Source organism: Echinops telfairi, unplaced genomic scaffold (genome assembly GCF_000313985.2).
Source record: "Echinops telfairi isolate 266 unplaced genomic scaffold, ASM31398v2 ScPeMD7_5;HRSCAF=22, whole genome shotgun sequence".
Lineage (NCBI taxonomy): Eukaryota > Metazoa > Chordata > Mammalia > Afrosoricida > Tenrecidae > Echinops > Echinops telfairi.
Window position 1 is genome coordinate 23,376,518 of NW_022103901.1, and position 11,191 is coordinate 23,387,708.

Here is an 11,191-nt window from a genome sequence, read left to right on the forward strand (position 1 = left end):
ATTCTCCGAAGAATCATTTTTGAGTGTCTATCTGATATTGTTGGAGACCCCCAGTACAAGCAGTGGAAAAAACAAACATAACCCCCACTGTTATAGAGCTTGTGCTCCTTGTGTGAAGCAACGGTCTCATTATCATTTAGCCCCTTTGTGTCTTGGCTAAAGAGAGACAACTGAACTTTTGATTGAATCGTTTTGGGGCCTTTTTTATAAATTTACTGGACTTTGTACCCATTAACTTTGGATGTACCCATCAACTTTTATTTTATTTGTAGGACACAATTACCCCACGTTATCAGTGAGAGAGAAGGAATGGTGGCATAGCGTGCTGTCTGTTGGGCTGCGGACCACAAAGTCAGCAGTTCAAAACCACCAGCCACTCTGTGGGAGAGAGATGAAGTTTCATGCGCTCATAAAGATTCATAGCCTGGAAAAGCCACAGGGGGCAGTCCTACTATGCCCAGAATTGACTTGATGGAAGTGAGTTTGAATGACAGGATCTATAAGATATTGACAATATTAAATGAGAGAATGGTGTCTGGATCCAGACAAAGGCTATTTTGTGAATATTTTTAACAGCTTGCCAGTTGGTCTTACCTAGTGGCAACCCGAACACCCTGAGAATTTTAAAACAGTTGGTCTTGCCTAGTGGCAAGCTAAACAGCCTGAGAAACAAATCAGGCATTAATTATATAGATTACAGAAACATGGTAAATCAAGATGTCAAAATCATTCTTAGTAGGGACTCCAAGCCAGAGCTAAAACATTTTCTAGGATTATACAGAGGCTAATTTTCTTTTTTAAAGTAATGTCTAGATCCTTTTCACAAAGAGACCCATCATTAAGCCCAACATGGAAATTCTTCCCTACTTTCCTGCTGACTATATCTGGAGACACAGTAGTTTAAAATAATAATACTATTTTGCAATTATTTTAATCCCAAACAATAGGATTTACCCTCAAATTTATGTAGGACTTTAAAGGTGGAAGTGTTTTGGTTTTTGTCCCCTGGTGATCATTACTCACTTAAGGAAGACTTGCTCCATAGTAGTGATTGAAGCACCAAATCTGGCAATGCCTAATTCTTCCTGTTTTTGATCCAGGTCATGAAACAGAGTTGCAAACCTAGAAGGAGGGGAAGAAGAGGAAAAGAGCACCAGCACAAGCATCAGTGAATTTTCAGTATCCATTTATTTCCAAATAATTTCTTGTTAGCAGTGGGAATGTTTATTAGATGGATTTTCACTGCAATGCTTATTGTGAAACAAACAGAAAAAGACTTTTCTTACTAAGTTTCTCCCAAATGTAACTTGGTTTTTGATATTATTTTGTTTTCTAATAAAATTAATAGAATTTTCTATATACATTAAAGAACATGTCTAGTTGAGAATAGTTTATTGACATAATATAGTTCCTACATCCTGGAGGATTTTCATTTTCTTTACAGCCCACTGCATTTATGGACTAGATTTTGTTTATTCAGTATTAAAACAAAAATGCCCTCTTGTTGGATTGACTCTGTAATCACTACATAGTGCATTTCCTTATTCTTCATGCTGGATTTGACCTTACAGTATATCTTATCAGAAGTTACTGTTTCCACCCTGCCCTTTCATGCTGCCGTTAGCTTGATATGTTTTTCCCATTCCTTGATTTTATATTTATTTTCATCTTTGCTTAAGGTGAGTCTTCATAGGCAAGAGATCAATGAGTCCTGTTTCTTATCCATTTGATGTTGGTACATGGTTGTGGTGACTTCAATTTGCAAAGCCATCCACAGGTTCCCATAGTTGAATCAATAGTTTGCCTACGGTTGTCAACCACCACGCCTGAGGGCTATTGTTGGAATGAAGAGAAATAGTCATACATCTCGGATGGAACCTGTGCACAATGGAACCTGGCCTGTTCTCTTTGATGAAGAACTGGCTGCCAATATAGCAGAAAGCAATACATGCTGGAGACAACGTGTCTGGAGCGGCCAGACAACGTGGTGGAGTGCTCAGCACAACCTGAAATAAACAGAACCGTAAAGAAGATCCGTGTTCCAGGCCAAGGACCTCTAGAAATGCTCCACTATTTCCCCTGGAGGGAGCTCATCCTAGGAGGGCACTCGGTTCCGTCTCTTGTATATCACCAGCATTAAGCCTTGTTGTGCCACCAAACTCGTGTCTCAGAGTGATTGGCTTCTTGATAGCAGGCAACTCTGATCCACCCTTTGCAGTAACAAATTTGGTATCCCTAGGTGGAACCCCATGGCTGTCTGAGATGCCGTGGCCCTGGAAGCAAATCTCAGAGAGTTGCTGGTCTTCTTTTGAACAGCCACTTGAAGATTTCTCACCATGGCGAATCACTGACAATCTTGGGCCTGTTATGACACTGCCAGGCCCTGTACACCCTAGCATATGGCAAGAAGACTAAGGCTGTGAAATGCTGGCCCACGAAGCTTTGGGTGAGTCTATAACCCCTGTGGTGGAGTGGAAATTTAAAAAATTTTAAACATGGCTCTTCTACCCAAGCCTCTGCCATGCCCACCAAATGATTGGGTAGAACTACGCAGAGAGGACATGCGTAGCATTAAGCGAGGGGATTGGTCAGTTTTAATTACCACCTCCTTGGCTATATGGACAAGCCATCTTTGAAGCAGCAGTGGCAGGAAGAGAAACCTGGAGATCCTTGAAAAAACGCATACATCTCAGATCTCTGTGTGAAGTGATGAAGGTCTGATATGGCCCTTCACGGCCCTTTATTTCAGCCACTGTTGTGTGGCATTCCAGAACAAGGACAAGTGAAGCTGGGTTGTCTTCCCATCTGATATGGAAACCCCATACCCTGAAGATCTCAGTAACTCTTGGTTGGTCAACACGGCATTCATTACTGGTCGGGCAGGTGTATAAGGGTTTTTAAGTGCTATACTGGCTGGATAGGTACATAAGCAGTTGTTCCCGGGAGTGAGTCTCCATCTTTTTTTTTTTTTTTTTGAAAGGGCGCAGTTAGGTTTTTGACCTTGAGGAATATCGTCCGTATGAGTTTTGTGTGAGTATGATTTTATGTGAGCATTGAAACTTTACAGGAGCCCTGGTGGCATCGTGGTTATGTGTTGGGCTGCTAACTGCAAGGTCAGCAGTTTGAAACCAACAGCCACTCCACAGGAGAAAGACAAGGCTTTCTACTTCCTTAAGCAGCTAGTTACAGTCTCCGAAGCCCTCAGAGGCAGAGCTACCCTGACCTGAATAGGTAGGGTTGTTATGGGTCAGAAATGGACTTGATGGTGCTGAGTTTTGCTCATAGTCCTTTTGGGTTTCTTCTGCTCTGTTTCATTGTTCCATTGGATCCATGCCTTCCTTTGTTATAGCTGCATCAGGTGCCATCAAGTCATTTCCAACTCATTGCAACCCCTTATCGACAAGCGAATGAAACACCACCATGACACACGCCATCCTCACAACTGTCCTTGGGGTTGAGCCCATTGTGACAGCACTGTGTCCATCCATCTTGTGGAGCTGCTTTCTCTTTTGCCTGGCCCTTCTACTTTACTAAGGTGCTTTATCTTGTAAACATCTGATTACCTTAAAAGTGCAGCTTTAGTAGTTTTCTTTTTTTTCTTTTTCCTTCTGAATGTGAGTGAGCTGCAAGTCAGTCAGGCATGGCTGGCACCTGGTGGTAACACCGGGTATTGCACTCCTTCAGGTTGTGGAACTCTTATGTATGTACTCTGCCCTCTAGGCCCTGGGGGATTTCAACTCAGCAACTCTATAGGAAACCCTTGGGGTTGCCAAGGTTGTAAATCTTTACAGGAGCAGAAAGTCCCGTCATTCTCCCCTGGGGCAGCTGGTGGGTTCAAATTGCTGAACTTGTTAGGCAGCTCAACATATGGAACTGAAATTCCTAATTTTTCAGAAGAAGGAAAGCAGTTTATAGAAACAAGACTACCATGTTTCCACCTGGCTCCAGGTCCACTGGTAAAAAGGCATCTACGTAGGTACCCTACGTAGGTACCCTATGATAGAGAGAACCCAGTCTACACCAGAACAATCTGCCCTCCACCCTCTGTCCTGCCCTGAGTGTGTTAATTGATTGAAAGAGACTGAGCCAATGAAAATGAAGAAAATGGTATTTCTGTGTAATCATACTGCATATGAACTGGGAGGACAAGTGTCCAGTAAATGGGTCTCTCAACTATAAGACTATTCTACAACTACTATTATTGCATAAAGAGGACTAAAACTGAGATGAAGTAACATGTCAAGAATTTGTCATTATATCAAAATATTAACTCTTCCTAGCACCCAAAGAAGTGTTGAAGAACTTAGAAGGTATCCCAAGACTGAGCTCCTAATGTTCCTCTGGTCAACCAACCCTGGCTCAGGCCCATGGCCCCATTATCCTAGGAGAGGGTGAGAGATTACAGGCTGTTGCAGATCAGAATCCAGTTCAGGGGCACCAAGGAGGCTTATAGACAGACAAACTTCAATTAAACCAACTCCAGATAACACCAGAGCTGCACCAGACATGGTCTGACGTCAGACAAATTACTCTTTTTGGTTGGGGGAGTCATAGGAACCCAGGTTTGGAAATTTCCATGGCCAGAAGTACCAATAGAACTTGACAAGGAAGGCAGACCCAAGGTAACTTTGTGTACACAACCTTTTCTACTTCCAATTTGTACAAGTGGAAAAAGAAATAACCTTCATATCAAAATGGAGGAATTCTCAGCTTCCATGTTTGCTACCCACCATCTAATTAAGCTTCATTAAATACCCCTTTCACTTTCCAAGGAAAAGTGCAGGCCTTCGAGCAGGCTGAGGAGGAGGTGAGTTGCCTCCACTAACTACATCCAAATGATGAGATCGGACCTGGAGGGACAGAGGCTACACTCTACCACGACCCAACATGGCACCATAATCAGACTTGGGACTTAATGAAACTCTAGTTGTACTGGGTTTGTGTATGAGGGTTAAAAAAAGAAGTGCCCAAACCCAAGAGATTACAAAATGCCAATTAAAAAATAGAAATTATTTGAGAGAAGGCAGAAAACTCCTCTTCCTTCTTTGAGAGGCTTGTGGAAAGAGTATCGCAGTACATTGACCTGGGCCCTGAAGCTCTCAATAACTCTTGGTTGATCAACATGACATTCATTACTCAAGGTGCTCCCCAATTAGGAGAAAATTGTTAAGGCCAGAGGGAGGTTAAGTCATTCCTGTAGCACACTTTCTTGCCTTTAAAATATTCAACAATTGTGAGTGGTCGGCGGAGCAGAAGGAAAAACAAAATATTGTATTGTTGGCCACTGTGGTCGACAGACCTGCCACTGGAAATTAAACGGAGCTAGGTAGCACAAGATAGGAATAGAGAGTACCTGATGTGTAGGGTCATGCTGGACCAAGATTCATGTCTTTGTTGCAAAGAGAAGAGTCCTTGGAAGCATGAATGCCCAAAGGGCAGGAAATAAAAACTAAAAGGTACTCAGTTAAAGCCCCACTAGGAGGCTGGGTCTGGTAGCGAGTCACTTGATCACATGAACTAGTGGGGCCCAGGCATTCTAAGTCAAACTATGAAAAGCTCCCATGAGGATCCCTAGATTACCTGGAAAGTGAGAGGACACAGAGGCTGCCTGCTCAGTGTTCAACACTCTTCACTCTGTTAAGGTTCCTGTAACCAGAGACTCTTGGAAAACTCTTGGGATGAGCCCAAGAACGGAGCAAACATTTCCTCACGCCTTTGGATTGTCAAGTGGAAAAGAGCGCCCTCTATATTGAATCTTTGTACCCATCTCCTCGCTGGGAGGAAATCTGCTGTCAAAATGAAACCCTAGACTTTAGTTGCTAGGGTCTCTTTTGGGCCATTCCTGATCCTGGTACAGATTTCTCCGGAGAATCCCTGTGGGTCTCTGAGTGAAGAGTTGGGGCAGATTCCTGATGAGGTGATGAGTGAAAGAAGTCCCTAAGGTTTGGGCTTCCCGCCCCCAGCACAAGCAGCTCCTCTGCTAGACACTACACTAATAGCAGGAGGTGTCTTTACATTTCAGGCAGAGCCAACACCTCCTGAGGAAGGAGATGACAGCGAGAGTGGCTTCCTTGATTCACCCATACTTTCAGGTGGGTTTGTTGCCTCCTGCTGCTCCCCTTACAATGTGCCCCCTTCCTGCCTGCAGTAAAACAGGGGACCAAAGAATATTGGTCTGTGCAGGAACTCTGGAAGAAAAACCAAATTGTAGATGACACCCAGCCCAGTGGTTCCTAACCCCTACACCCTCCAGATGACACTACCTAATATGTATATGTACGTTTAGGTAACACACTTTAAAGATGCTGCCTCCTCCTCCTATCTTGTATTCCACTGGAACGAGAGTACCAGTGGACACGTCCGAGGATGGAGACAGAGGCTCACTTCCCCTGGTAGGTGTTCTCCAACTCCCCAACGAATATTGAGGAAATGTTGGCATGAGATGAACAGAAATTAGTCCTAGAAAATGGACCTTCATTACAATTTGTAGGCCTACAAAAAAAATTAAATAAAGCAAGGTACGTGGAAGCGAGACACACTGACTTGAGGAACTTCAGCCCCAAAGGCTGTAGAGCGAACATCGTGCCCAGGGAAGAGCCCTTCTTCTTGGAACTGAAGAGTGGGGGGCTACCGTCTCGGACTTGGGTGGTACAGAGCCCTTTGGAAAGAACCAGGTTGTTGCCCAGGTAGTTGAGCCGTGACGCAGTCAAGGACCCCCAGCAGGTGGCAGAAGTAAACTGCTTTGGACGCTGAAAGACTCCCACTTCCAAAACAACCAGAATCAAAAGTCAGCCAAGGAAGCCAAGGGGCAACTACCTCATCTCCTGATTTTCACATGGTTTGCTAACTAGTCCTTTCAAATAACCACTTCTAGTGTTCTTGACTCTGTCTACTCACCCCCCCTCCCCCCGTTTTCATTTCGTGCCCCCTATTCTAAGCAAAGTAACCCTGTGTGGATGGCACAGGACCAGGTGGTGTTGCACCCTGCTATGCATACAGTTGTCAGGGGTCAGAACTGACTGGACGGTCCCTGGCAACAGGAACCACAATCTCGAAGATTCCCTGCTTTTGACGGGCTCTTAAATGGTCTCCAACATTTTGGTATTGTGACTAATGTTGTCATCTACAGGGGTCAGATACGTTTTGAATCAGATTTGATCATTTGTGTCTTTCAAGGATTCTTTTCAAATTCATCTAATTTGTCAAATTGGTTTGTTGTAAGCATTCTCCTAATATTCTTTTAATACACCATTTGTAAAATGTGTAGTGATGCCACCTGTTTCCTATTAAGCATAAGTAACTCTGTGCCTTCTCTCCTTTCCTTCCAAGTTAAGTTGACTGAAGTTTTATAGAAATAATTGGTCTTCTCAAAGACCTAGCTACAACTTTGTTTAAAAATATCAACTTCACTTTTGTTAGTTACATTCTGAGTACAGTAGAATATACGTATCTGAAATATAACTATTTTTACAAATCGTTTGCTCATTGTTTTTTCACGTGAATACATGCACACATTTAGAAATCCTTATATCTAATGTATTGATATTGATCTATGTAACTGGTTACTTATCTCCCAGCTTCTTCCTCGTTCTCCCTTCCATAGTTAACATTTTTCCATATTCAACAGTAAGAAGAAATGTAATATTTTCATTTTAGACATATTGATGACATAGTCATTATTCCTGGTCTCTTCTGATAATATTGTTTGTCTGCTTATGATATAACACGCACCAATATTGTGGTTAAGTTTAGGCAGTTTTTCTGTCTACACTGTGCACTTACAGGTCACCATTGTGCTAAGTACCGAACAGAACATCCTCTACCTTTGTGAAATGAGTCTTCTTTTAATACATGAATAACCAGTGGTTGCTTTCATTTCTCTTATTCCTTGGTGTCCAGTATTGGGGTCAAGGTTCTCCCCAGCTGCCTCAGTACTTTTCTCTGATCCTATGTTTCAAGAAAGTCAGATGTACTTTCTGAAGGAATATAGTTTCCATCGAGAATTTCCTTTATTTTTATTTTTTTATTCCGTTTGAATAATCTTACTTTCAGATCTCTTTACTTAAAAGAATCTTGGCTTGCTTTTCTCCATGTTGTTATTTCCTTCACCCTATGTGATATTTCTTTACCAGATAGAAGTGTAGAGCAATGTATTACAAGACCTTCATCTCTTGTGTATGCAAGAAGATGAAAATTGCACACTCCACGGAAGTCATTAATGAGTATATTAGTTTATATTTCACTGACCTGGGATGGAAATTATGTCTGTACCTCTCCTCTAACTATCTAGCAGCTGGGGCCAAATTATTTGTGTACTTGCCATCTTTCCTAAGAGTTGCCATGTAGGCTACTTTCTAATTGAATCATCCTAACACATCCCTAAATTGTACTCAAGAGACACAAAATCGGTACACTTCAAATACTCCACCATTAGCTATCACCTATTAACACCACGAAGCTTTAAGCACTACATGGCAAACTTTCTAAAACAGGCAGAAGTAAAAATGTCAAATAAGCCTTGAATGAACTTATCTCTGTTTAGAGAGAGAGAGAAATTTAACAACGAGCTTCCCAATGCTATTTGGCAAATGATAGATATAAATTGAGCCATGGCTTGTTAATGTAACACTACTCATGAAGCCTGTTAAACTTACAAAATTAAAATGACTTCTGGCCACTGAAAACTATCTGCTGGAAACCTCTGACTCATACCTTTGTGTATCTTCTTTGGGTAGATAAAACGATAATGTAGTTGAGGTATTGCTATCCAGAGTGGCTTGTGGAACATGAGAATCAATTAGTGCTATGATCCCTTCAACATCACACTGAAGTTTCTTCTCCATGACTATCTGGTACCCAGCACCTGAGAGAAATCGTCAAACATCAGATGAAGGAAGCAATCTTGTACTTTTTAATCATCTTGTAAGATCAAATTTGGTTGTCCAAAGTTCATGCTGGCTAGTTCTACAGAAAGAAGACATCATATGTCACAAGACATTTGGCTGTGACTAAAGACATTCATATCTAAAGGTTTAAAAGACTGCTTGAAGAACCAAGGCACTGAATAATACCTTCCTGTGTAATTTAAATAAGTCACCCAGTGACCACGAATGGTCTGGGGTATATAATTCGGTACAGCAGATATATCAAGAAAGGTCTTTGTTCTCTGGCCACTTATCACTTTTGAAGTTGCAGTCTTAATAACCTTTGACTTAATAATTATCAATTGCCCAATGTTTGTCAGGCACTAATTTAGGCCCCAGACATTTATCAGTGAACAAAATAGATAAGAATCTCTGATCTCATAGAGTTAGTGAGAAAAAACAGTGTATAAAACAAGAAAAATGTGTTAAAACATAGAGAGTGTTAGAAAACAATAGAAAGAAATTATTGCTCCATTTTACTGAAGAAAAAAAAAGAGTACTGACAGCTAGGGAATGAAACGACTTATCTAGTAGCTCTGGAGACTTAAACTACTTTTGGTTTAATTGTTGTCCTAATTTCTTGGTGCTGCTATAATGCAAAAAACCACAGGTGGATGACTTTAAATAACAGAAATTAATTTTCTCATAGTCCAGGTGGCTAAAATTCCAAATCAGAGTTTTTGACATCTTTATTACTTTCTGAGTGTTCTTTGGCTAATTGATCCTCAAATGGTGCCTGTCTAGCCCAGTAATGCATCCATCTTTGGATAACTCAGAAGTGTTTAGGTTTAGGACACGCCTCACACTGATATGACTTTATTAACATAAAAAACCAAAATTTATTGCCAAACAGATTTACAACCACAGGTATGGGGATGCAGATTCCAGCATGTTTTTTTTTTTGTGGGGGGGGATACAGTTCAATCCATAACACTTAGAAAGTGTGTAATAGTTTTTCATTTTTATGAATGGATGACACAATAAGCTTCTCAATTATATTTTCTTCTCAACAGTGTCATGAATGGAAAACTTCTCATTCTGCAGAAAGCAATTGTGATGAAGTGAAGTAGCACGAGATGGCCCTTCCCTCTTTATAACTCCCACCATGACTGAGTGGAAGGACACGAATGAGGTGTAGAAGATTCGGACTGGGACACGGCCAGTTTTGCCATTCCTCTAGGTATAGGAGAGCCATCTCAGAAACAGGAAGAGGAAGAATCCTAAACAATTGAGAAAGGTGAGCTATCAGTGGAGGATGCGCACGATCCCTGCCTGAATGGCAAAGGCAGCAGAGGCACTGGGTACTGGGTACGGTGCCTCACCGAGACCGTAAAACAGAGCCAGGGAGCTGCCCTGAGGCCATGAAGCAGAACACAGAAACAGCACTGCGATTGTAGGGCAGAAAAAGTGGCCTTCCCAGCCCACAAAGCAAGGACCATATGGCTGCGAGGCTGGGGACCAGAGCGAGACTCGGAGGCTGGCTGAGAAGAGGGGCTGCTGTAGACAAAAGACTTTTCTAATCCTGACTTGTAGTAACCTGTTCCCTTCCCCAATAAATCTCCAGATTGTGAGTATTGTCTGTGTGTTCTGTGTAACTGTTAGGACAGCTTCGCAAACCCAGCAGAAAAGGAGAGTGCAGGGAGAGTACACGACCAGTAGGTGTCAGAATAGGGAAAAGAAGGATGGAATGTGGAGGCTTGTCTGACTTCTGCCAGATGGCAACTGGGCTCGGGCTGGTGTGGAATCAGATTCTCCTTGCCGCTACTGAAGCCAAGTAATTTTAGGCATGCGTTCCATGCCATTTCTTCAGCTAAGTAGTTAGTGAGAGATGAATGCTGATAAAACATGCATTTTCCATGCCATCAAAGAAATAAACACAAATCTTGTTTTGAAAATTAAAGCATAAGAAATGCAATTTAAAGAGATTTAAAGATTTGAATCTATAAGAAGGGACCCGGATATCTCAATGGTTTATACTTCTTTACATCTAGTTTCATATTATAGTTTTTTAGCAAGAATTTGTGAATACTATTTGAAATTACTACAAATAATTAAAACAAAAGCATTTCTACTTAAATCAGGTGGGTCATAACTCAGACGTACAAAATCAAATGGCAAACACAATTTTGGATATAGAATCTCATGGAAATCAGTTGTATATACTCAATACTATAAGATACTAAAAAACTTTAAATAAAATCTGCATCTAAGCATGACTTTAAATAAACTGCTGGATATATCCTGATGGCACCTGAGATAGTTTATTG

General features: G+C 41.6%; 1 protein-coding gene across 1 annotated transcript in view; it reads right to left on the minus strand.

The window, feature by feature from the left end:
- The window catches only part of LOC101660058 (phospholipid-transporting ATPase ABCA3-like), a 206,495-nt gene that overhangs the window by 66,428 nt on the left and 128,876 nt on the right, over positions 1–11,191 (minus strand). The window contains exons 15-16 of the mRNA XM_045285074.1: positions 8,713–8,863; positions 1,024–1,122 (exon numbers count right to left, since the gene is read on the minus strand). Coding sequence (XP_045141009.1) covers positions 1,024–1,122; positions 8,713–8,863 — 250 coding nt within the window. The remainder of the gene's footprint in view (positions 1–1,023; positions 1,123–8,712; positions 8,864–11,191) is intronic.